General features: G+C 30.5%; 1 protein-coding gene across 2 annotated transcripts; it reads right to left on the reverse strand.

Annotated features, from left to right (window-relative positions):
• Positions 1-2,337: 2,337 nt before the first annotated feature.
• LOC132735744 (uncharacterized) lies at positions 2,338-10,082 on the reverse strand. 2 transcript variants are annotated; one of them, XM_060722733.1, is made up of 3 exons: positions 9,948-10,082; positions 6,300-6,385; positions 2,338-3,586 (listed from the first exon to the last, which is right to left on the reverse strand). In XM_060722733.1, exon 3 carries the CDS (start codon positions 3,479-3,481, stop codon positions 2,762-2,764), a length of 720 nt encoding a protein of 239 aa, XP_060578716.1. In that variant the 5' UTR covers positions 3,482-3,586; positions 6,300-6,385; positions 9,948-10,082; the 3' UTR covers positions 2,338-2,761. The 2 variants fall into 2 exon arrangements, 1 of the variants encoding a protein (XP_060578716.1); XR_009626494.1 differs by lacking the exon at positions 9,948-10,082 and adding an exon at positions 9,092-9,333 and having other exon boundaries at positions 2,339-3,586.
• Positions 10,083-27,853: the final 17,771 nt, after the last annotated feature.

A 27,853-nucleotide genomic window follows, 5' to 3' on the forward strand; every position in this document is an offset into this window, starting at 1 on the left:
CAAAATATGGCAGTGGCATAAAGAATTATAAATTTTAATTTTCCAGGATTCGGACCAGGGTCTCTAGTCTGTTTATAAACGAGTAATGCTTCAATTTGTACAAGACTCAGATGTATGATTTTATTGGCTCTTATGAAATGCTTTTTATTTTGGCCTATGGAAGGAGCTATTATTATTAGCAGTTAATGTCATGTTGTGTTAATTAGTTTTATTTTGATTCGTAAAAATCAAGTAAACAAATATGTTGTTATATTTGTATTTAATAACATTATGTAAAAAGCATGTGCATTGTGATATTATTTTCACGAAATTGCAGCTTGTCCCTTATGTTAATTATTTATTGGCAATACTAAAACCCGAATTTCGAATATCGTTGTGGTCTACATTGATGCTGTATTCTTTTTCATTCATTTATATATAATCAAAATGTTCCTACAAGAAGAACGTTCACCTGTAAAAATGAGTATTAAGATTGGTATTGGAACTGTTGTAAACGATTATCCTATTGATTTTATCCATATTACGTTTATCTATTGCACAGAATGATTGTTTTTACAAAGTGTACCAGTATCCGGATGTTGAAAGCTATCCGATTTTCTGCAATTACTGCTGTCATATGGCCATCTAACTTTTTATGAATACTTTACCATTACTTTGCATGGCTTAATAAACCTGATCCTGCAACATTTCATAATTTTGCTCTTTAGGGTGTTCTTTTGGGTTTCAGGTTTTCTCTATTTAAAGGGGAAGTAACTCATGTTTACAAAATTATTTATTCTTTTCTGTCTATCTTTATTATTACTTACTATTTTGTAGTATTGAATTAACCAGTTGTAAACTTGTTTAGTGGATATAAAAATGTATAAAAATATGTGCATTTACATGTCTCATCGTTCAATTCATATTTTCATTGCATACAACAAATGAAATCCCTAATTGATGCTTGTCACAAGATGCTCTGAAAAAAAATTCTTAAAACACTGTCTCTGTTGAATATTTGGAAAGTCCAACTTTTCCAAGAGAACATTTGCAATGGTCGTTTCTAATGTTATGGTAAGAGGGCAATATCCTTTGTTCATATTGTATTAAAAGACCCAATTCAGTTAGTAGAGAAAATGTATCTGTCTCTACTCCCCTAAAGATATAAATTAATAACAGTCACTGTCTACAGTCTACACTGTGCTGGCAACGGCATCTTGCAAGATCCGTGCAGAAGAAATCGGTGAGATAACCGGACTTGTAGATTAGGTATAAGAATGCAGGCGAATCCAGAATGAGTTGTCGTAAATACCAGAGATTTGGCTTGTACATGTGATAAGGATTACTTTAAAATATCAAAATAAGACAAAAATATTGCGCTAATTTCCACTTACTTATTTTAATTATTAAATTTTGTCATAATTTTTACTTATAACCTTAAGCGTTAGATAGTGCCTTTAAAGCGCATTCGTAACAAAGCACAAAAATCGATAGTTAAAATTTTATTAAGCTTTTGAAATGTAACCGACAACTTTTCCTACATAAAAATCTGGAAACAAAGTGATCCCTCGGAAGCATTAATCACAAGAAAATTACAAGAGAATTGCAGACTCGGTTTGATTGAGTCTGTACATGAGGGATAATGAATACGTGCAACATCCCTCACGCCCCCTAGCACCGGCTTGAGCGGTACTCAATTCTCAACACTTAATAGTGCTGGCATCAATGATCCCGAAGGACCAGAAAAAATATAACAACACTGAAGTGAAGTACGGGGCAACTTTTTACAGCTGCCACACAGCACTTGACACCTGCTGTTGTGAAGTATAAAAATCTGGAAACAAAGTGATCCCTCGGAAGCATTAATCACAACAAAATTACAAGAGAATTGCAGACTCGGTTTGATTGAGTCTGTACATGAGGGATAATGAATACGTGCAACATCCCTCACGCCCCCTAGCACCGGCTTGAGCGGTACTCAATTCTCAACACTTAATAGTGCTGGCATCAATGATCCCGAAGGACCAGAAAAATATAACAACACTGAAGTGAAGTACGGGGCAACTTTTTACAGCTGCCACACAGCACTTGACACCTGCTGTTGTGAAGTATAAAAATCTGGAAACAAAGTGATCCCTCGGAAGCATTAATCACAACAAAATTACAAGAGAATTGCAGACTCGGTTTGATTGAGTCTGTACATGAGGGATAATGAATACGTGCAACATCCCTCACGCCCCCTAGCACCGGCTTGAGCGGTACTCAATTCTCAACACTTAATAGTGCTGGCATCAATGATCCCGAAGGACCAGAAAAATATAACAACACTGAAGTGACAACTACAATATATATTTAATACGGAAAACAAGAACACAAAAGAAAGGCAGCGTTCAATGAACACAACCCCACACGACCAAGCAAAACATAATCTGCAATCTATTCAAAACAATTAAACATTAAAAGTCGAGATCCCACTACCATAAAATGACTTCAGTATGGCGAAAGTTTTCTCAGCTTTTCTTATTTTTCACACGTAAGGGATGATTTAGTGCAATAATGGGAATAAATATTTTAATGAAATGTAGTTACAATTTCTCTTAAGAAATGACAATAAATATTTGTAGAAATTTATAATACCTTTATTTAACACAAGGTTTTTAACAAAACGAGTATAGTATATAAACATGAGTGTGTATTAATAATTTCTGTAAGCTCAAAAGCTAATTCTTAAAGGAACTCAACTGAGATTTTTTGATATACTGAAATTGATTTTTTTTTGTATTTAAAAGGACTTTAGCATGTTATATTGAAAATAAAATACTATTGTCAGGCATCCTATCATAAGATGATTCAAGTCGTCACTTTCACTCCCATGAATAATATTCGGTCCATGTATGAAGCAAACAACTTGATTTGGATCAAAACTGACTTGTTGGAAATAGTAAACATTTTCCTTGGCTACCAAATATTCTTTATTGTCTTTCTGTACACTAATTACTGAATAGCCATCATTGAAAACATTGTATTCTTCAAGATCATCTTTTGCCAAAGACATAGCAGTTCTGTATGATTTAATGTAAATGGAACTTCCTGTATCAGCATATACAGATTGTGTTTTTTTCTCATATGATATTTCCAGCAACCCAGCTTTAATGTTGTTTACAAGAAAACACGGACTTACTTCTTTTGTTTTTAAACATTTATCTGTATCCGATTCTGATTTGATTTTCGTTCTTAAGTATAAATGACACTGAGATGGGTAAAGTCCATAAGCTTTAACATACTCTGTGAAGCAACAGGGCAGACCATTTCTGTCTGTGAAGCCTGAAATTTCTTGTCCAGAAGCTGTCACAAGGGTAACAGCCATTTCCTCTAATAAACCAAACTTGCTTTTGCCATCCTTAAAGTAAAATGCTTTCCCTTCTACGAGTATTTCATCTACTGTTACTTCTTCATCAGAATTCTTGTATATATTTCGTGTACCACCTCCATTCCTTTGCATAACAATTCTGTATTTCCCTTTGCTAAAATGTTGCCAACCTATAGGCACCTTGTATTCTGACCTCCTTCCACGCCCACGACCACTTCTAGTATAAGGACTCGTGTGCTAAAAACAGAATAACATTTAGTTTATAAATTAAAGAAGCCATGTAAATATAATTTATCATTACTTATTTCTATACTTTTATTTGTTGTTACTAAATTGTTATTTGTAAGGAGTTATAGATCTATTATAGACTTGGTTAATTGCAACAATGGCAAAAAGGAGAACAAAGAAATTATTCTAAAAATGTTATTTTAAGTCATGTTTTCAGTATGTATATATTAAATTGAATTGTTCATTACTGCTTCATAAAAAAACTATAATATAGTTGTAGCTATCATTACTTGGTCTTACTTGTTTTATCTTCATTAATATCATTTAATATAAGTTCTTAATAGACTGCATACATCACATGACCAAAGAAAATATATGTTTGTCCATATAGCAAACGACAACCATAAATACCAATCTTGATCAAATTGATTATGTTGAAATCAAGATAAATTCAATATTTGCTGTCACAAAACTGGGTGGTGACCCTGACCTATATTCTTTCCAAGTTTCCAGGTCTTAGAAAAGTAATGATGCAACAAGAAAATCATGCATGAAATTATAATATTATCACCAAAATTAACTGAGGGTGATAAACCTTTTCTGACTTTTTTCAAATTTGTATGTGTTACAAAGACCTGCAGAATTGAACAAATAACCTTAAAGGTAAATGTTATCTGAAGGGCAAGGTCTTGCTCAAATTGCTTAACATATCAGTTTGTCAAAGGTACTCAATTATGATTAGCATCTGTCATGTATTTTCATAGTTCTGACAATTTGCGCAATTCAATGAATTGGCCTTGATGCCCAAATTCCTATATGAATCATTCATTATTATTATTGTCAACAATAAATGATAATTCAAATAAGAACAATGCAGCATTACATTTAGCAAAATTCAAGAATTAACCTCTAAAGTTGAAGGCCATATAAATGTCAGGATCAAGTTCAGATTGATCAAACTATAGGTACTTTTTAAATGGGTGTTAAGCATGAACATATCAAACACTTTACAGACATGTTTTGGTCAATTTTAGCAAATTCAATTTCGTGATCAATTACATCAAGTCTGTTTTCTTGTAAACGTCAAGTTCAGTTGGAATATGATAATGGCATCGAGCATTGTTATAACAATATTTTTGCCATTAATTGCAAAATTCAGGCAAAATTTCACAAGTGGACCTAAAATATAAATCAATGTCAAATTTAGTTTGGGATACTGGAAGCTCTTTTCCTAAGAGTTATTGTTTTAAGTATGAAGACAATCCAATCATTAATAACAAATAATGAATATGTAAAGTAATAAATTCTATTACTTAAAGTTTTAAAAGAGCATAATTCTTGTCAAAACAAGCAATTATCATAGTATTGCAAGCAATCCATAAGTCCCCTACCGATTAGAACCCCAGCAACATTCTGATGGGCCATTGGCCGTTCAATTTTACCAGTGAATGAACTAAAATCTTTTGAGTTCTAAGTTTGTCTATATCACAGTAATGTGTTAAGTTTCCCTGCCTTAGTAAGTAAATTATATTTATACAACCTTGTCATATTATTATGATGTGGGATTTTAAAGTAAATCCTATAAGGAATGAAGAAGTTGGAGTAAAAAATACCAATTTCTCGAAAAAAATCTAAGTTCAAGGGGGACATAATTCTGAAAATAGTCATGCTAGAGTATTTAACCTTCTCAAAAATGTTGAGTGATAATAAGACACATATAAAAATATTATATGAAGTTTGAAGTAGATACATTATTTTTCATAAAAATTCTAAGTTCAAGGGAGGTAATACTGCTAATTTTTGTGCTAGAGTTAATTTTTGTGCTAGAGTTGTAAACCTTGTCGCATATGATGTGGATGATGACAAGAAACTTATATTTAAAGTTTGAAGTAAACACCTTAAGAAATAAAGAACTTATGGTGAAAAAGCTGAAAAATCTAAATCAGATATATTGAAACTCAGGCTATTTGTTGCCATAGCAAACAGAATTTTCAACATAGGAACAAAAGGAAAAGACGTGCATAATTTCCATACTGCCATCTATCCATATATTAAGTTTCATAAAAATATTTTTAGTATTTTTTGCGTTGTCGCGGGATCCAGTTTTGTCGACGGACTGACGGACTAACACACAGACAGACGGACGGAGGGTAAACCTTAAGTCCCCTCCGGTTAAACCGGTAGGGGACTAATTAAGACCTATTACTTAAGACCTATTACTTAAGACCTATTACTTAAAATTTATTACGTAAGACTTATTACTTAAGACTTATTACTTAAGACCTATTACTTAAGACCTATTACTTAATACTTATTACTTAATACTTATTACTTAAGATTTATTACTTAAGATTTATTACTTAAGACTTATTACTTAAGATTTATTACCTATCATTAAAGGTGTATAAATGTATATCCATATTGGCTGTGTAACCTAGTTTTTCTAGCAACCTAGTGTAACCATATTTGACACTGCCCTAGAAATCATCAGCACAACCTTTCACACCAATTTCCAGGATATTTTGACTGTAGAAACAGTAGTCTCTATAGTGTTTTTCCATATTGGAAACCTATGGCCATCCAGGCTTGGGCCAATTTTGATAATTTTAAAATAATTGGTGACACTAAACCTCTTTAAAAAGCATATTCATTTCCCAAATGAACTAACTTTTGCAAATAATACATAAATAACAAATTCTGAGAATTTTACTTTCCATCATACCTTTGAAAGAGATTGCCTTCAGTTTTTTTAGTGGCCATTATGCTTTGTACAAGCTGCTGTAACTTCTGTTTCCGCTTTGTACGATCCTGCAAAGCATAAAAAATACTTTACTAACTATTTCTTATCTTTAAAGGTGATTCTTTACCTTGTCTGATACTAAATAAGGTTTATACACTGCCACCCTGCTATAAAATTAGCCCCATTTTAATGCCAAGTCCATTATAATGCTCAAAGAACAAACTTGGTAAAGATTTACAATGTGATCATTGTGTTGACATATCATTTATCAATCTAACATTTTATTCTGAATATATACACATTATTTATTGCAAAAAACAATACTTATGGTACTTTTCCTTATTCATACATCCAACATCAAGTATCATTTCAATGTGTTCTTTGTATGTATGAAGTCTTTTCAACTTTTCTGAATCTTCAAACTTTCTATTAAGCTATTACTCAGAATAAGTGTAGACATATTATCATCTGCTCTGCAATATACGCCCGAATTTATTGCAGGAGGCCACATTAGAAAGAAAATATCAACAACAGATAATCGATCTTATTTAATGAAAATCTAAAAGAGGATGAGTTTAAATAAAAATGAGAGGAAATATCGGTTTGCAAAATGATTTTTAAGTACACAAAAGACAAAAATAATAATAGAAGAAAATGAAACTTATGTACTGTTTTAGCTTATCTCAGTTGTTCTATAATAATGAAATAATACACTTTGAAAATATCAGGTATCATATTTATTAATAGATTTAGAATAATTTAGTCAATAAATACCTATATAAATTAAAAAATCAAAATTAAACACTTTTTCTTTCCAAATGGGACATGAGAGATACATAAATAATGTTAAAAGAAAAAAAGAAAGAAAAAAAAAGTTGACCTTTCTGGGGATTGAACCCATGGCCCTCATTTTCAATGCAGTTAACAGTATTTCTAGCCTATTTGAATACTCTTCAACACGGAGGTAATGCATTAGGGTGCTAATACCTTAAGGCAGGAAAATACACCCATAAACAGTTTCGATATGATCTATGTAAATAACCAATGTATATTGAGTGAAAAAATACGAGTTGTTTCCCTTACTGTCAAGTAAAATTGATATCGCTTATGCTCGAACATAACAAATTATGCTGTTTTTAGACCGCTAGTTTGTTGTGATTCTATGTCTGATTTAAAAAAAAATTACACCGATGGAAAGCTTTGGATATACATGTAAGCTTCGTCACAGTATATACTTCAAGACATCTTTTGACACCACAGTATTTAAATTAAGTGTTGAACCTACCAAGTGTCAGACCATTTTACATACAATTTATACAGTGAGATACACAACCAGTTATCTTTACTCGCAAAACTACTGATTAGAAAAGCCTGTTGTCTGTTTGTTTGGAAACTGTATTTCCGGTGTAAAAACTGGATTGCACATCGAAAATGTAGTGTGAGAATAAGTAAATGCTTAGTGATGAACATTATCAAGCAAGTGTGAGACTGAAATAACATCAGTCAGTGTTAAAAATGTAATTATTATTTACTGTGAAAGAAAATTGAAAAATCACTGGGAAGTGATTAATGGTTAAGATGTCTGTCTCTCAACCAAGAGATCACGGGATCCAGTCCTACTTGGGTCACAACCATGTTTCTTCATATGACACCAGTAAGTTGGTTCTAGGAAAGCAGCGCACAGACACTTGGGGGTCAGACCCTGTCTCCCCCCCCCCCCCTCAAAGCGATACAGTCATACTCTTTATTTAACTGTCTATCAAAAATATTTAATATTTTAACACGATTCTGTTACAAAGAGAAAACTGGTTTTAAAACATTTTTTTCATATATTGAAACAATAATGTTTACCATCAAGTCTCAATAAAGTAAAGATTGCAGACTCCTAACAGTCAACAGGTGCGTATCAAGCTGTGTGTGTGGGGGGGGGGGGGGGGGTGGCGCAGCATCTGTGCTTGAAAGTGATTTATAAATGTAAGTTGCTTTGTTTTCGGTTTATAAAGAACTTATTTTAGTTTGATTGTATATGAAGCTATTAGCTGATTAACACACTTTCGAATCCATTCCAGGAACCAACCAGTACTGAACAATGAGTGTAAGATTTCTTGCTCAAGGACAAAGACTTGCCCTGTCAGGGTTTGAAACCATGCGGCTAGCAATCATAAGATTACTTGTCCAAAGCGTTATAACCATTAGGCCATGCCGCCAAGAGTTGTTTTGCAATAGAGCTTAAATATATATGTTTAAACCAAACCAATTGAAAATTGCCAAATTTCTATTTTGAAAATTTTCATTTTTATGACTATATATAAACACAGATGCTCGTCCAGTCTTGGTGCCCATATAAAAAAATGAAGTTTTGTAACAATACAAGCTATTTTGCTACTCTTTACACAGTCATCATGCATTTAGAAAATTGTTAACATTCTTCATCTACCTTACATACAATCTTAAATAACTTACATTTTAACTCGGACACTCCCAATTTTTTCAACACTCAACCCAAAATAGTTAGATTCTATTTTGATGGGGTTTTTTTTTTTTTTTTTTTTTTGGTTTTTTTTTTTTCAAAATTTTTTTTTTTTCAATTTTCTTTTTAAAACTTCATTTTTATATGGGCAACAAGACTGAACGAGCACCTGTGTATATAAACGTTCATGCACCGAAGGCGAAGAACTGGGAAAATTAATCTGAGAAGTCTGAAAATACACAAGCAAACGACTTGCAAGCTCACAACCGCATGTATATGTCAACAAACTTAAAAGAATACTTACAATAAAACTGGCAAGATGATAAAATGAGTTTTTGAGATATTTTATCAAGTTTTATTTTACAAATGGCATCTTTGAAATAAAGGGAATTAACTAATGAATTTCACGAATTCGAAAGCCTACCTAAACGCCGTTTTCCGGTACTTTCCGTACATAGCTCTGGGGAGTGTAATAATGAACGTTTATGGTTTTGGCCTTTCTTGAATTAAAGTGAAACAAAAAAGTTATTTCTTTGTAAGATTATATAATTAAATATCATTGTACTGTATGAATAATTCCATACAAAAAGTAAAGTAAATACACACATTTACGCAGAAAATATCTCTATTTATCATGGAAGATGTCACAATGACTGTTTTAATTTAATTGATTTTCATTATAAACATTTTTTTTGAAAATATGCACCTGATATTTTTCATCTGAAATGGTTAAATAATGAAGAAAAATAGAAATATCATGTAAGTGTGTTATGTCCTTCATTTGGTACACAGCTAAATCCATAACGTACCGAAAAACGGTATTTAGCTAGGTTTTCGAAAAGGTCCACTCCAATACACTTAAAAACTTTCTCAAGGCTTTACTTAACAGAATTGGATGCTTTAATTATAATCTGGAACCTAGATCAAATAATATATGAAATAAAGGTCGCTGTTTAATTGCCACAGATAGTCAGAATACTAGATCTAAAATGGCCCTGTACCTACTGCTGTAATCAGGACATTTCTTTTTTCAACAAAATTGAGAACAAGAAAAATTGTTTCCTACTTAACGTCCACAAAAAGGTTTCAATAAAGTAGAAATTATTCTAAACAGCGTGCAGTTACATTTAATTATTGACTTATTAATGTATCATACATACCATCTGTAACTGATCCTCAACTTCATCCTTTTCGGTCATCGCCTCAATTAAAACATCTTTTTTCTCCCGCCAAATATAGCGCGGTTCAGATAATATGTAAATAATAAGTCATAATCTTTAAATAATAAGTTATAAGATATAGATAATAGGTAATAAGTAATAAATTTTAAGTACTAAATTTTAAATAATAAATGTCCCTCCAGGGCTTCCGTATATCACAGTTCATGGAAAAGTTTTAGTTGTTGAGAAAGAGTCTGCAGTGTGTCATATATTCTTGGGAAAGATGCATGTCATGTTAACCCACTAAATTTGAAGGAAATAACACAAAATATAAATGTTTTCTTGATTGGCAACCTTCCAAATCCGGAGAAAAATGTTAAAACATATATCCATTGGCAACATGTAATGGTGACAATTCTGTTATATTGCATGGGCCTGATGAAATAAACGGTTATTGTAGTATTATCTGAATCACCGATGGTCAGTAATAAGCATAACACTGTTAAATATATATAAGTTTTATTCTAAGTACTAGAGCATATGCATTCTAATGTTAAACCCACGGGACTAGAGAGGATATCATATTACACAAAAGTTATGAAATCATTGTTACATAACTAGTAAATCACTTAACTAACTAGTTAATTAAGAGGTTAACAAGTAACGTGACTAGTTAACGTCTTAATTAACTAGTTAGTTAAGAGGTTAACTAGTTATGCAACTTAATATTAAGAATGGGAGTTGTAGGAACTAACATGCATTTATTTCCGCTATGATCTTTTATTTATTGAAAAAAATAACTAGATACGTAACTAGTTAACCACATAACTAACTGGTTAATTAAGAGGTTAACTAGTTACATAACTAGTTAATCTCTTAATTAACTAGTTAGTTATATGGTTATCTGGTGGCAGAAATATGCCACCATATATGTATATCTCAAGTTGATACTGCGATTTAAATGTTAATGTATAGATGTACATGTTTATGTGTTTAATTTTTATTAAAAAAAATTTATGAAGGGTTTCCAAATCCATTCGGTTTCTGATAGTTTGTGTGACCGGTCTATAAATCCGGATGGTCCAGAACTCGGGTTTTCAACTCAACTTTGCCATAAGCTGTGTTATAAAGGGTAACTTAGAAAATCATCTGAATTACCTGAAATATGATTTATTTTTACAACTGATAAAATTATTCTGACCAGTCAACGACTGGTCTTTGTCTGTTGTTTCCATTGTTATCTCATAGTTTTAATCATTAAGTTATTGTGTTCTTTGATGCTTGACATGCGGTGGAATGTCATTTGCTAATGCAGCCTTGTTTCAAGATGATTAATAATAAATATCACTAGATTTTTATTTGGGATTAGTTTGATCATGGTTATTTTAATTGTTTTCAATTTTACTTTTGTAGTAGTAATGATAACAGTATTAATAATAAAAAATAATTACATTTAAGCTTTTTATATTAATGTCTGTCAGATGTCACGCTGTTCGCTTTGTGTCCATAATATGATAAAAACCTTTAGATGGATTTTTAATATTTTAATAACGACTATAAGCCCCTATATGCGTTTGTTGTAGGCCAAAATGTAAAATACAAAAGTCTTATCCAATGACATTGTAATAAACAAAATGAAAAAAGAAATAATGGTTTTTCACTTCTAAAATAAAAAAAGTTATTGCGAAACACAACAGCATTCCTGTAACAACTACTAAGACGTTACAACTAATAATGCCTTTATTATAATAATGTACAAGAATGGATAAAATATTTACAAAGTGATAGTACTTTTTGTGCGGTAGTGATCATGTCTTCCTGATTTCAAAAGCCTGGTTGACTAGAGTGTTCTGACTTTACGCTATATACTTTTAGCAGGCTATCAAATTTTCATATAAAAAAACTGAAGGTATTGATGATAAAGAAACGACGGCGTTTTTAGTTACAGCTATGTGTAAAAGGATATTTTTTGTTTGTTGTCAAGAGGTAAAACCCTTTCGATACAGAGTTTTTTTTTGGAAATACATGTAGGGCTTTAATCAAACATGTCATGCGAAACAGGACAATCGTTCTGAAACTGTAAGCCCTTGATGTCACGGTGCTTATGCTCGGCTCGGAAGCGGAGTCATTTGACTCAAAATTAACGGTAATCTTTTTGAAATTTTCACACAGGTTTTAGAATGGAAATATTAGGATCACGAGTTGAAGCAGACATAAAAATATGTTTACGTTATATCTTCTTTTTGTAATTTGGACATGTTCATCAGAATTCAGATTTTTTACGATTACCTCACAACAGCTTTAACACTTAAGACATTAACAACCATTGTCAGTTTGTACAACTGGTGTGTAAACAATGTTATTTTGTGACTTGGATGGCAGTCACTAGAAAATGACATTAACGTTTCTTCTATAAACATTAACGAAAAGAATATGTTGCAGCAAAATGTAACAACCTTATTCTTGTCATATCATAAAACAGTTGTTTTTACCTAAGTCTATTGACCTCATTATTAATCAATTATTTAAAAGAGCATTTCTTATAAAATTCGGGCGAATTTCTTCTTATATTCTAAAGGACTATGAAAACGCACGATCGGGATAATTGCATTTTAAAAAGGAAAATATATTTCTTTTAAATATTTTTTCACAGTTTCATAAAACCGAATGCATTCCGGTCATTTAGATAACAAAATTATGAAAAATAATTGCATGTTAATGAAGTTATTGCATAATAAAGACAGTACATGAAAAATCAAAAGCAACACTTTTGGCTAATTGTAATAAGATCACAAAAGAAAACAGATTGAACCAATGCATGGTTACTTGATGAAATGAAATTATTTTTTTTAAACTGTTAATTATTGTTTTTCACATCTTTCAAGAAATGTTAGACACAAATGAGCAATTAAAATCTTGATGAAAATGATTATTAAACTATGCAAATGGTCTGTTTAAGAAATCGTAAAAGCTCACATGGAAATTGCATATACACACTTTTCCTCCATAAAAGGTGCTAAATTTCAAACACTACTGAAGACTTGATGGCAAATTGTATGCAATAGTTCTACAAAGAAGTAACCGCTAGGTAGATTAAGGACACATTCAGTCGGGGCTATCTTACAAAGCGCCAACCGTTTTGGTGTCCATCGGTCTACAATTTCTCGGATTCACCAGCGTGTTTGCATTACACTACAGGCCGAATGGCGTCAGATCCCATAGGCGACTATCCGCACCGTAAGGTCTTTGAGGTGACGATGTACATTTGTAAGAGACGCTGGTGGAGGACATTGTCGTTTCTAAAGATCCCGACGGTGACATTACGAATACACTTTTATGAGTGACTTTTTTGGAATTTAATTTTGGTTTTTGCCTTTGTTAAGTTTGCACTACTGTGATGAAAAAGTGTGATTTTGGGATTTTCACCTTAGGTTCTTCGATTTACGGTTGTACATTTGAATTTAAACATTTTGAATTATTTTCAGTTGTTAAAAGGGTCTGCGTTTTTTTTTAAGTTATAAATTTTAAAAATTTTAATGGAGTCTTTGGGGGTGTTTTTTTTCATTTTAATAAAATTGCTTTAAGTGCGGCTTTGGCGTTTTTCATTTTTCCTTAAGTATTTTTTTTTTAAAATTTTTAAATTTAAAACATAGATGTTTTAAATTGCATTTTTAAAAAAAAATTTATGTTATACAATTTGTTTTAAACATTCATTATAAAGTATCATATTTTTTAATAAAAAAAAGGGGAAAACGTTTTTTTTAAAAGTTCCCTTCCCAAATTTGTTGGGGGGTGGTTAAAAACGCTCAATTTTTTTAAATAAGTGTCGACGATAAAAAACTTTTAAAGGGAACCATTTTCTTTTAACGTAGGAAATTTTAAGGGCTATCAGTGTAACTCACATGAAATTATAATGACATTTTTTAATTTCCCCTTTTTGAATTTTTTTTAAATTGAAGCTCGCCCACACTGTTATAAAAAATTATATAAAATATCTAAAGAAAATCGAATCTGTCACATGATAAGCTACGGAAGTAAGTGTGCTTTTCATTTTTTTTTTTATTCTTAGGACAACATTTCCCTATATCTAAGTATGTGTGTGAAGTTTTTCTTCTTTTGCTTTGCAGCAATATTCTCCAGTGAAATAGTGCAAATTTGAACTGAAGTTATCGAAATTCTGACACCATACAATTTCAAATACTTTTGTATGTAAAAAAGACTTAATTGAAGGTTTGAAGATTTGTGAAACATTCAGAAAAAAAAAAACAACCAAAAATTATAAGGTTTTAAATTACACATGTATTTCTTGATAAACAGTAAAATCAATATTAAAAAGTACTTTTATGCTTTATAAACGAATATATATTTGCTTTGTTCCCTCAAACTAAATAACGTTACCAACTTTTGTGCACATTATAACTTTTTTACAATGAGACAATAAATTTTTGTCAATGATACATAAAAAACTTATTATACTTTATTATGATGCAAGAATAGTCGTTAATCCAAATGTTTCGAGCACAATATTTTGTTTAAGCATTAAAAAACTATTATCAAATATTTTCAAACATGAACAGTATACCGGTACATGACACCCATAATATAATATTTCGAGTAAATTGTAAAAAAGTGCTTAAACGATTATAGGAAAACCAAACCAATACAATTCAAATATCTATAATAGTCTTTTTAATAAGATGAATATTTAATTTTATTAAGTACGTTACGTAACCTGACCAGGGCATGTCCAAAACTGCTATTAAAAGTGTAAGGACACTCTTTGATGAAATTATAAGTGATGTCAAAAGCAGAAGCGTTCTGCAAGGCTCAAAAGTTTTTATGGCAGCAAGTGACTTTGAGAATGGAATTTTCAGATATATTCATGATGTGTTGCTACCTATTTTATTTTTTTGTAAAATATTTCGTGGTATTTTTCCAGAATATTAACTAAATATATTAGATACCATATATAAAAGAGTTACCTCGTAAAAACCTGAAACATTAGTTTAGTTTAAACTTATTTATTTTAGCTCGATTGTGAAACAAGTTCTTACAACTTATATAAATCACTCTCGAGTCCGCTTCATTGAACCAACCAGTACTGATGCCATGTGAAGAATCATGGTCGTGACCCGTGTGGACTTCGAACCCAAGATTCCGAGGTTGCGAGGCAGACGCCTTAACTATAAGGCTATCGCTCCCCTGAAAATCTATCGTGATATATGTGTACAGCGTTAAAATATAACGTTATTTTCAAAAATGATCTCAGAAATATTTTGTTCTTTCAATGGATGGGAAAAACTAAAAGGAAAACACACCAAAAATTCAATCACTACAAATGAAATGTTGAACGTTTCTATCCCCAGTTACGAGTTGACACTAGACGATTCTACCTCAGCCAGTGCATTGTTATAATACCTCGGAAAGATATAGAATAATATGGTAAAATATGTTTTGTCAGTAATTTGTTTCGAAACATCCTGATTTGTTTCGAAACATCCTGAAAATTCTGGAATGGAATCGTCCTTGGGTCGAAACATTCATAGGGAAACAACTTTTTTTACCTTTGTTGAAGTGTAGCCAAAATCACAAATAAAAGAGTTTTTCGACAAAGTCATAACAAGACTGAAACCGCTTTTTAGTGTGCTTTAAATAGAAACTGTTTTACGAATAAATGACGTACTATTACGACGGACAAAAGTTGCCACAAACGCTTACTCTGCACCTAAGTACAAGAGAGCTAAATATTAAAATACATTATAATCATAAACATAAATAATGTATAGATGAAAACTTATATTGTTTCAATAAATGATGTGATATATATATATTAAGATTAAAAGCGGTTTCAGCATTCACAAGTTCCCCTCTAGCGTTAAAACTTATCAAATCAAACAAGGTAATAAATTCAGGAAAACAGCCCGACGTGTTTTGTTGCCGCGTATATAATGTTTTATCATCATGGCGAACATTGTGGTGACAATTTTTCTTCTTTTTCAACTCGGGTATGGTAAACAATATCTCGGTTTTTTCTTGAGGACCACCTTCCGTTGAAGAAGATGAAATGTCATGCAACTGATGCAAGTTCCACTCTGTCAAAAAATTTGAAGATCCCGTGAAATTACTAGCATGAAACAATATAATAAACATTGTCGATGAAAAACATCTGCATCATTAAAAAGACCTGTGCAGCGCATATCTTTCAATAAGTTGACCTGTTGGCGTAACATTGCCCATAAAGATTCTATCATTTGGTTTGAAGTACTTTTGCCCACTAAAAAGATTCTTCCTCCTGAATGGGCATCAACATGGCCTTGTCTGAAAAATATCTGTAGCTAACGAACTATTACGTTTTCTGTGCCCCGATCACTACCAATTAAAGTTAGAATTATGACGCCTAAATTCTCAACGCTTTGTAGAAAATATCTTGCAACTCAAATATTTTTGGATCGTTATTACTTCTTCCAACAGACAGCCACAAGATTCGCCTACAATATCTATCAATTGCACTATATATAGCTAATCCGAATGGCTTTATTTTGCCATATCCGTCAATATGCCAAACAATTTTAGGACCGGGACAAGAATATTGTCGTCGGAGTAATCGCCTTCTCTTCCACCTTTCCATTCCAGCTGGATCAGCAATGTACATTAATCGAAGAACGGTAGAACGACACATCCTTAGTCCGTACTTCAGCCTTAGTCGTTTCCACATTGTTTTGTAGCCAATACACTTCCCACTCCATGAAAGTTCCTGAAGAATCGCTTCGTCAATCGTGCTTGACGTAAATATAGAGATTAAAGTAATCTTTTAAAATGTCTTAAACTCAATTTTATTGCGCACTTAATATTTCTTTGTACTTATATCCAATGGTGAAATAGTGGGTTATAACCTGCACTGTTGTTTCATGATTCGCTGCCGGTCTTGTGAATGCGGCATAATATCCTCTTACATGGGACAATAACAGAATCTGCAAAATAGAAAAAAGATCCTGCTGTATCTTGATATCAGTGTTTAATTTACTACATTCTTTAATAAAATGCTGTTTATGGCCTTAGGACAAGAGAGGTCGGTTGCGGGGCTTAACCCATAACGATTTCTGCCTAATGTTTAACGGTAGCGTGCAACGTCCAAAATGAGCCAATTTTTGGCAAAATCGTTGAAAATATAACGTCACATAATTATGAATTATTAAAATCTTAAATTATTGGAACTCTTATAAATATCAAATGTTTTTTTTTCTTTTAAATCTAAAAAAATCTGATTTAGGCTCGTTTGCTTATACTTTCTTCCATTCATTAAATGCAAGTTCCCAGAAACAATAGTCAAGTTTATAATCAGTTTTAAGAAAACTATTTTTAAAATGAAAATCAGAGAATAACCATTACATTACTATTACTGTTTTATGATTAATCTGCCCAAAACCAGCCCTGTCAAGATGTTTAAAGATTTTTCAATTACTAAATCTGTGAACTAGAAATATATTGGATATATAATTCAACAATCACATTAAAATAACTTACCATTGCCAAATTGTTAAAAAAAACGTGCCTTGATGATATTCTTAAATATGCACAGATTCAAACGTTTTGAATGACATCAGCTTCAAATGTGGTGAATGTAATCTGCAAAATTATTGCATCATATTTGTCTTGATGCAATAGATATTTCTTGAGAGCATTGCATGCTAATATGAATCACTTGGCTATAAAAACATTGATTCGAGGAATAACTGTACTTATCCTTTTTCTGTATCCATTACTTTACTTTACAAACCTGGTGCTTAATCGTGTTTTATCTTATTGTATAAAAGAACTATATAAGAAATGTAACTCATGAGTGTAGTTTATGAATATCATCGCTTCTTGAAACACTTCTTACCAAAGTCCTTATGGTTACAAAGGTTAGATTTTTTTACTGAAAAAATAACCTTTAAATGTACATTCCATTACACTTAAGAGTTCTGATATTACCGACGAAAAATTATAAATTATTCCCTTCCAAGTGGAACGATTATATTTATTATATATTCAAGATATTTCTTCTAAAACTAATTACACGGCTGTCAATGTTTCAGTATGGCATTGCTTTAACTTGTTTTTGACATATTATAATGGGTCTGAACAAAACTAAAATCATTGAATTGCAAAACAAAACTAAACATCAACATGCCTTTTTTAACTTTATGTTTCAAATTGCTATATAAGTAGTTAGTAAAACACCGTGCAATTACCAATGGACTAGATTCGTTAGAAGTTATCATTACTTTAATTTTTTTCTGAAAAAGACAACAAAAGTCATTTTAGAATTCGTTGTTAATGGAAGTATTATAAAGCGTTGCTGCATTCATCAAAAATGCTGATTAACAATAAAATTAGATTACACCAGAAATAATTGTGATACGTTCAAGAGAATTTTTAAAAGAGTACATCGGTTACAAATAAATATTTAAAACATTATACAAAGATTTTGCGTGTTTAAGTGTCTGTTTTAAGTCATTATTAATGAAGAACACTTATTAAAAGATATTTGTAACAATCAAAGTGATATTGTGCACAACCAAACATTAATGCTGAGTATAACAGTAAAGTCGTTACATAAACAGCATTGTTTGGAGTTTGTCAGTTATATAAAAAAATGGAGAAAAACAGAATCCCTAAAGAAAGCCCAACACGACAATATTGAAAATGTTGCAGACTCGGTTTGATGTAGCGTGTTCATGGACAGTACTGGAAAGTGCAAGTTACCATCCACGCCCCCAAGTTCAGGCCGAAGCAGAATTCAACATTTAACACGAAAATGGTGACATTTTGAGTTTAGGAACATATGAAGCTGTGTCCATACGGCTGTCATCATGGAATCTACAATGTGACACAGTAGTGCCATTCCATGAAAAACTTATGTTGCTTCTTATCTTAAATATTTTTGATAATCACTTCTTAGTCAGTCACAATAATTCTTATGCATTATACACTAGTGTTGTTTTGACTGAAATTAGCAAACGGCATGCTGGAACAAAGTTACTTTTAAAAATTTTAATAACAAAACATTATCAAAAGATACTAATGAATTACAAATGAGAATTAACAAATGATGAAGTATTTTGATAAATATAATAATATGCCGTGCGAATACTTATTGGGTATTTTTTTCATTATGCATATATTTAGAATAATTTCTATATAAATATTTCAAGTAAAGTTGGAATATTTCGTAGCAATTTGCTTTAAACAATTTGTGGGCCCTGAAGAGAGTTTATGTGTTAGATTAAATTTAATGATAAAGCTACACTTGCCTTCGTAGAAGTAAGGCAAACGTTGATCAAAATTTCACCCGAAACAAAACTCATATGCCCGCCAACATCCCTCGATAAAATTTGATCCAAAATATGTATACGTTACTTTCTCTAAAATATGAATACCTTGGCTGCTGATATCTGCATTCCTAATCAACTCAACATTGCACAATTGGTATTATATTCCTTTTATATATTAACATTTACGCATTTATTGCAGGAGCAGGATATACGTTTCATGTTTGCTTCTTGAAAACACCATTCAATCGTTCAAAGTCACAAAAATAAATGAATAAATAAATAAAAAAATATAAGAAAAATAAAGTATTATAAATAAAAAGATAAATGAATGAATGAAAGAATAAATAAATAAATAAATAAATAAATAAATACATAAATAAATAAATAAATAAATAAATAAATAAATAAATAAAAGTATATAAATAAACAAAGAAATAAATTTATAAAAAAAATATGGTTATTGTCAGGAACAACTTTCAGAAATGGTTAGAATAAAATTGCCTAAGGAAAGATAAGGATGTCAGGCATAATCAAGGGACACATATTACGCCAAGTTAAGATTTTATAGTTTTACAATATCTTGCAGTGTTTAATATATACGGTAAAGTGTACGATAACATAAGTTTGGAATGTATTTGAAGCTGTGACAATTCTGTAGTTAAACATGATGTAGACACTCACGTCATGTAAGCTAGCTGAGAAGCTTTTTTGCAAAACTCTAAACGACGCGGATAGTATGTTCGTTTCTGTATGAGTTTGGTGTATATTTGTGAATGGAACGTAAAGTTTTCCAGATTTGTCATTATATTTCGATCACTTATAAAACAACACATTTTAAACTATAACATAAAACATTTACCCCTGTGCCCCCTTTATATACTTATATAGGAACAAATCACAACATTTAAATTATATATCTTACAGTTTGAACGTTTCGAAAATTATCAATTACATTGTCGCTAGCTTATCAATCATCGGAATATCTAATGAATAAAATTTACAGGATTTGCATAACATTTACATACTCATAAATACATTGCTTGTATCGAACAAGCTGTTGGCTTGGTTTCTATTTTAAATAGGTATCTGTGATAAATTTGAAATACCTCGAAAAATAGTTTACTTAGCTTATTTACCGGAACATCTTTTTTAAATAACTAATTAAATATAAATTAATGTAATAAATGCATAAGGAATAGTGCAAATATTTGACATACTATCCCATTTAAGATAATTATACTTTACAAGATATCTTAATGGTTTGCAAATTCCTTTATATCAGAAAAATGTTTTTGTATCAACAGCTATCAGTTTTTGAATCACCAACTTTACTGTCCTGTCATAACCTCTTTTAATTCATTTATATTTTTCAGCGTTGTAACATATATTGCGGGGTCATCATTTTCGTTTTAACATTTTAACTGCCATAGGGCTTAAACACATGTTTACATAATATTAAACGTAATAATAATATTAACGTTAAAATCAGTTATCTAACTTGATATGAGAAATTTGAAGCATGGTCTCTTAATGATCAACAAAGAATTTCTCTACATAGATCTATATGTCGCTGTTGAGTGAATGTTTGATAAATAGTTTATTTGTGCTTCGATTACAGACATGTGTATTAGAAGCGAAACACTTACAATATCTTGTATTTCATATATTAAGAAACTCAAAGCTGAATGGAAAAAATCTCCAACAGAATTAATCACAACAGTAGCCGATATTATTATTTAGATTTTGAGAAAAAAATGGTACAAGTGAATCAATAAAATAGAGAAAAACGGAATCTTGAATATTTTGAAATCTTGAATATAAAAAAGGTTCCATTCTCGTGGAAAAATTGTATGTTCTTCATGCAAAATCTAAATAATTTTTATATTTTGATATCATTATAACTTGTACGCATGTGTGAAACGTTCATGATTGCGATAATAATATGTATCGACTGTTGCAGCAATATCAAAGAGAAGAAAAAGAAGGAGACAAAGAAATAAATAATTATTTGGTAACAACTTTTTAAATGATTCCTGTTAGTTATGCAGATCATAATAACGCTCTTGATTTCGAAAACGTCCAGCATAGTGCTTCGAATTGATTTTGATTAACGTTTAGGAACTTTAATCAATGCGCGTATAAATTTGACTTGAAACATTTAAAATTTGCGTTCTGATCTCGATCATACTTTTAAAGACAATTTAAGTTTTTCATTTACTTACCTTTCCTTTAGTTTTCATATAATCGCGTGTTGGCTTTTGGACACACTATAAAAACTGCTTTAATTTTTATTTGAGACTGTATTATAAAACAACTGTTATGACATTGAGGGTTTGTTTTCATTACACAAATGCTCATAACAAAATTATTGACTTTAAATTTACATTGATAACCTATTTTGAGTACTTAATCTAATTGTGCTCGTTTTTGATTCGGTCATTTGTTCTTGCAAAGCCTTGTATGGTCAGTGTATGAAAAGGTCATGCTAATTGAATTCATTTTGGTATATTATATTCAATAGCTCTTAAGTAAATATGCGGTCTGTAAACACCGACCATACTCTTTAAATTATTATTTTAGACAACTCTAAAACTGTTTAAAACGACACTTTAAAAGAATGGTAGTGCTGTGAAAAAATGTTAGACATAAACACATTGTTGACTTTTTGTATTCGCCATAAGTATGGTAACGTAATGCCACTGCTTAAAGTTTTGTCAACCATTTAATTTTGAGAAGCTCTCAGTGTCTTCAATACTCACTCAAACAAGATACACGAAGGGAATTATTTGTCTTGTTCTGTCTTTGCAATGTTTGTTATTTGAAATGAATCGTTTTATTGACGCACAAAAACATTTATTTTGGATGCTTTTGATTTGTCTTTCACAGCTTTTACTCTGAAAATATTTAATGATAATCGAAAAATTAGCCTTTTACACTGTCAGAAGAGATAGATTAAAGTTCTGAGTGAGATGTAACAGTGGTAAACAGCTGTCAGCGCCGATTTCTATGAAGAAATGTAAGGGAATAATTGTGATTAAACATTATTAATTTACTAACATAAGGTAAACGATTCTCTCTATTAAGTGAAGTAAGAAATTTCTATCTTAATACTGTACTCATTGATTTAGGTTAACTGATATATACTTTATATCATGATATAGCCTACAGCTGCAATATTTTGCTTACATTCTAATTCCTAATTATTCCTAAATGAAAGTAAGATATACTTATTTTATGATGAAATATACTGCTGATACATAAAAGGGTCATCAAATTAAATTAATATTTTAATGTTATTTATTTACATCGGTGTATCTATTTTAATAGAAATTATACTCAGTGATTCAAGATTTTATTTCACCCTTTTACTTTTAGCGACCATAATTTGTGATGCCATATTAATCATCGGCTTACATGCTAAGTAATAACAAGTATACGATTACAGGTGCTTTATAACAAAAAATTATAATCCATTAACGGCTTGATGCATATGACAAGTCTATTAGCAATACTCTCATAATTTATGCTATGTTATGTCATGTTTGCAGTGTCTCTAAAATGTAAATTTCTGTCTTTGAGAATAATGTTACATAATATTTATTTAAAATCAAACCAAATTCTCACGACAATTAACAGAATGCATTTTGATATCACTTATTCAAAACTCGAAACTTCTTTATAGTCTTAATCTATTATATATATTATAAATTATGAGAGTATTGCTCTAACGTTGTGCTCTTTCTTGTTCAAGCATTTAAAAGGAAATAAGGGTTATTTTTTAACATAAGTGTTGTATGTTATATTGATGAATAACGTTGAATTCTAAAAACGATAATGCTCCCCAATGTGTTGTTTTGTGGGTAATTTAAATAGAATGAGGGATCTTAAAATATATGATTTCAAGAAGCAAATATTAAAAGTTTATACTGCAGAAAATGTGTTAATGTTATATATTTAAGTAGCACTGTGCTGTTTTACGGACAGTTGATATATCTAAACAAGAAATAAATATTCTGTAGTGATTGGTCAAACAGTGATAATGAAAGCTATCTAGGATAAGTTTTAAAATACAAATCTAAGATATTTTATCAATTAAAAGATATTGACAATATACATTCCGAAGTATATTTTATGGAACTATCGTAGGTCACATAATTATGCATAATGTTAATGAAATGAAATATCAAATTTTAAACAATTTGGTGATATAAGTTTATGACCCGACTTTAATTGTTACAAATTCATTTAAACAGCCGGTTTACCCCCGTTTGAAATATCTACGCAGCACCACATTTATTTTTTGTCTTATCTAATTTTTAAGGTTATGCTAACGTTTCTAATTGGTAAATTATGTTAACATTGACATATCTCTGTGCAAATACGTTACTTGTGGATTTCAATCACTTGATAAATGCAATTTAAAATAATCATAAAACCTATAAATAATTCATGAATAAAACCAAGCGTGTGTCTTACCACCGCGAGCTACGAATTTCGACATTTTATAAAACAATATGAAGTAAGGATAACATTTCTAATCTGGTTCATATCATTGTTTTTAAAATTGACTATTGCTATGTACCTTTGTCATGATAATTTGTCTACGCTCGTATGTATCTAATTGAATGTATACATGTAATTTATAACATATCGAATATAATCAAACATAGTTTATATCTTTTGTCAAATGATTCATAAAATTTTGCATTTTACAGAACAATTATAAGATTATAGGATTTTATTCGACCTTTTTACTTTTAGCGAACATAATTATTTGAGATGTCATATTGATCATCGGCTAACATGCTAAGTAATAACAAATTACGATTACAGAAGCTTTATAACAGAAAATTCATTCCATTAACGGCTTGATGCATATGACAAGGTTATTAGCAATTCTCAGATCAATTATTCGTAACGTTAAAGGCCTCACGTTATTTATCTATTTGTTTGATACAAGTATTTATGGACAAAATTAAATAAATATGCAAGTTTCAATCTTAAAAAACATTAGTTAGTGTCATTTCGTATTTCAATTCAATGATAATGTTGTTGTGCACTTGAAAAGGATTATTGAATATGAAAAAAAAAACACATTTAATGCAAGGAAGTTATTTATATTTCAATGTATGTAAATTGTATGCATACCATGTAAATTTTATGCATAAACAATTCTGGGGATTTATAAAGTAGCAACAATGTTATTAAATCGGTCAGTAAGTCCAATCTTCAGGATATATAATTGAAACGTTGTGCTCCTTCTTGTTCAAGCATTAAACGGAAATTAGGGTTATTTTTCAATGTAAGTGTTGTATGTTATATTGAATAACGTTGAATACTACATGTACTTAAAGCGAAAATGTTCCCCCAATGTGTTCTTTTGTGGGTAATCTAAATAGTGTGAGGGATATAAAAATATATGATTTCCAGAAGCAAACATTAAAAGTTTATATTGCAGCAAATGTGTTTATATTATATATTTAAGAAGCACTGTGCTGATTTACTGTTGATATATTTCAAAAATAAAAACATGTTCTATAGTGATTGATCACAAAATGATAATGAAAGATATTTAGGATAAGTTATAAAATACCAATCTAAACTGAGACATTTTATCAATTTAAAAATATTGACAATATATTCCGAAGTATATTTTAGGGAACCATCGTAGGCCACTGAAATATGTATCATGTTTATGAAATGAAATATCAAATTTTGAACAATTCGGTAATATAAGTTCATGACCCGACTTTAACTGTTACACATTTATTTTAATAAACATGATTTTAAAGTCAGAACACTCATAAAGACTTTCAGTTGGTAGTATTTTTTTTTTCTTCGATTTAAACAACCGGTTTACCCCCGTTTGAAATATCTAGGCAGCACAACATTTATTTTTTGTCTAATGTAATTTTTAAGGTAACGTTTCTAATTGGTAAATTATGTTAACATTGACATCTCTCTGTGCAAATACATTACCTGTGGATTTATGTCACTTGATAAATGCAATTGAAAAATAACCACAAAACCTATAAATAATTCATGAATAAAACCAAGCATGTGTCTTATCACCGCGAGCTACGAATTTCGACATTTTAAAAAAAAAATGAAGTAAGGATAACATTTTTAATCTGGTTCATATCATTGTTGTCAACATTGACTATTGCTATGTACCTTTGTCACGATTATTTGTCTACGCTCGTATGTATCTAATTGAATGTATACATGTAATTTATAACATATCAAATATAATCAAACATAGTTTGTATCTTTTGTCAAATAATTCTTTAAATTTGCATTTTACAGAATAATAATAACAAATTACTTTCGCTTGGAAAATTGCGAGAGCGTGATCTGCTTGTGGATAATATCGTATATGTTAAATGTAAAATATTTTGTTACAAATTGCTCTGAGATACAGCCGATTTATCTATTAATAATGCGTTCCAGAATAAAAAAGGAAATTCCAGATGTCCTTTTTCCGGGGGTCTACCTCTATGCACTTTTTCAGCAACAAATTTACATGCAGAAAGAGAGAGATAGAGTTAGGGGAATAATTCCCCTATCTTTTAAACCTCAAACGCATAATAGATACTTTTTTAAGATTTAATTTATCTCAAAAAGGAATACATACAATTTAGCAATTTAATTTTACTACATTTTTGACAATTAATTCAAATAACAAATGCAGTATTTTCCCCATAATGGCAATTAGCATCCCTAAGGATAAAACGTGCCTGTGTATTCTGAATTGTAAATTTGATTTATTTTCTCGCATATATTGTAAATCACGTTGAATAAATAATTCATGCATACATTGATTATGTCTAGAATGTTATTGAGAACATTTTGCATTAATGGAAGCAACATATCATTTAATACTCTCATCATTAGTGTTCCACATATTTGCCTTTTTTTAATAAAGTGGTGTATGAAATAACATAATTAAAAATAAAGAATTACTTTAGAAAAAATACAATAACAACACCTAACTTATACCTGGGACACAAATTGCCGTTACGTCGAAGAGCAAAGCTTTGATAGTGTCATTAATGAACTAATCGACACCTTTCGGATGTAACGTTGACCTACATTAATGGACGGAATATATCTTCATATTTATGTAACTCGTAAATAATGCATTTATGAAGGAAATGAAATCTCATTATTTATCTACCTTCTAGTGTCTTTCCATTATTGTGTGCTCATTTTAACATGATATAATTGAGCGATCGCGTTCAATTTATTGTGCGTTTTTCTGCATGTTGTTAGGCAAAATATCAGACTATAGTGGCAATTGATTGTGGCATTAAATATCAAATCTTATATATAATTTACACATTTAGGATTGCTGTTAAACTGATATAAAACTAAACGTATAATTATGTTATTAAATTATTGGGACAACGCTTTTCATTAATTATTACAGAGTACGATTAAGTTAACGAACGGCTTAATAAGACAATTTGTATTATGCAAAGATATTTGATTTGAAAGTTTAATCTCGTAAAATACTTTTATTAAACATTTAAAAATGAGTTTGGTTATATTTTGAATTTGAAACATCTACGTATGTGTTCATCCAGCGGTTATCATTGAACCTTTAATGTGACACGGTCGGTCATTCCATGAAACGTGCCCTATGGTCCCCAAGTAAAATAATGCTTTTGCTCATAAATGGTAAAAAAATAAGTCAGCTTAGCAAAGTATTTTTGACATATGACATTTTGCATATAATCGCTCATTATGCCTTTGATAATGAAATATAGTAAAAAATTCAGGGCTTTTTAATACCATAATGGCAAGTTTCAAGTTATTATGCGATTTCGATCGCCTTGCTTGCATACTTGTTACTTGATATCATCAGATACATTCAAAACATACGAAACACATGTATTGACAACTGCCTGATTACAAGAAATGTGCTTTAGACGACAATCAAGATTTACGGCAAGATATTTCGCCTTATTATAAACAGACCCGACAAAGGTCGATTATGTCCTGTTGAAATGTGCCAATTTTATTGCGATTATCGCATAATTGCGGGCAGTAACCAAGTATATGTTCAAGTTTGCTTTTAATCTGGCGGCTTTAGCAATCCTAGTTTGTCAAAAGATTTACATTAATAACGTCAAATAAAATTTGATACCGACGACTATTATTTTTGCAGCATGCTTTAAGTTGTCCCGTCTTTGTACATAAGAGACACACTAAAAGATAGGTTTTTTAAAGAAATTTTTTTACTTGGAATTTTTTTAAAGATATTTCCCAAAAATATTTTTGTTTTTCAAAAAGGGGTTTTCTGACATATTTACCCCTAATTTTGATTTTTACAGCACCGGAGAAAGTAATGACGACACAAAGGTAGCATATAAACGGTTTTATATCTTATTTGACACCACGTTTATTTCGTGTGTTTCTCTTTTTTCCCCGATAACACCCCAGTTGGCCTGGGAAAAAATATTGTAAAATTTGATTGATAAAATTTTCCCTTTTTTTTAATAGTTTTCAAGGAAAGGTTTTTTATTTTCCGATTTAAAAAAAAACGTGTTTTTAAAGGGATTTAAAGCCGTTTTGTCTTTTATTATG

Source organism: Ruditapes philippinarum, unplaced genomic scaffold, assembly GCF_026571515.1.
Source record: "Ruditapes philippinarum isolate M1 unplaced genomic scaffold, ASM2657151v2 ctg3756_1_1_1_1, whole genome shotgun sequence".
Lineage (NCBI taxonomy): Eukaryota > Metazoa > Mollusca > Bivalvia > Venerida > Veneridae > Ruditapes > Ruditapes philippinarum.

Coding starts and splice junctions, on each gene's coding strand:
- LOC132735744 (XM_060722733.1), bottom strand. CDS start 3,481: ATGCAAAGGAATGGAGGTGGTACACGAAATATATACAAGAATTCTGAT.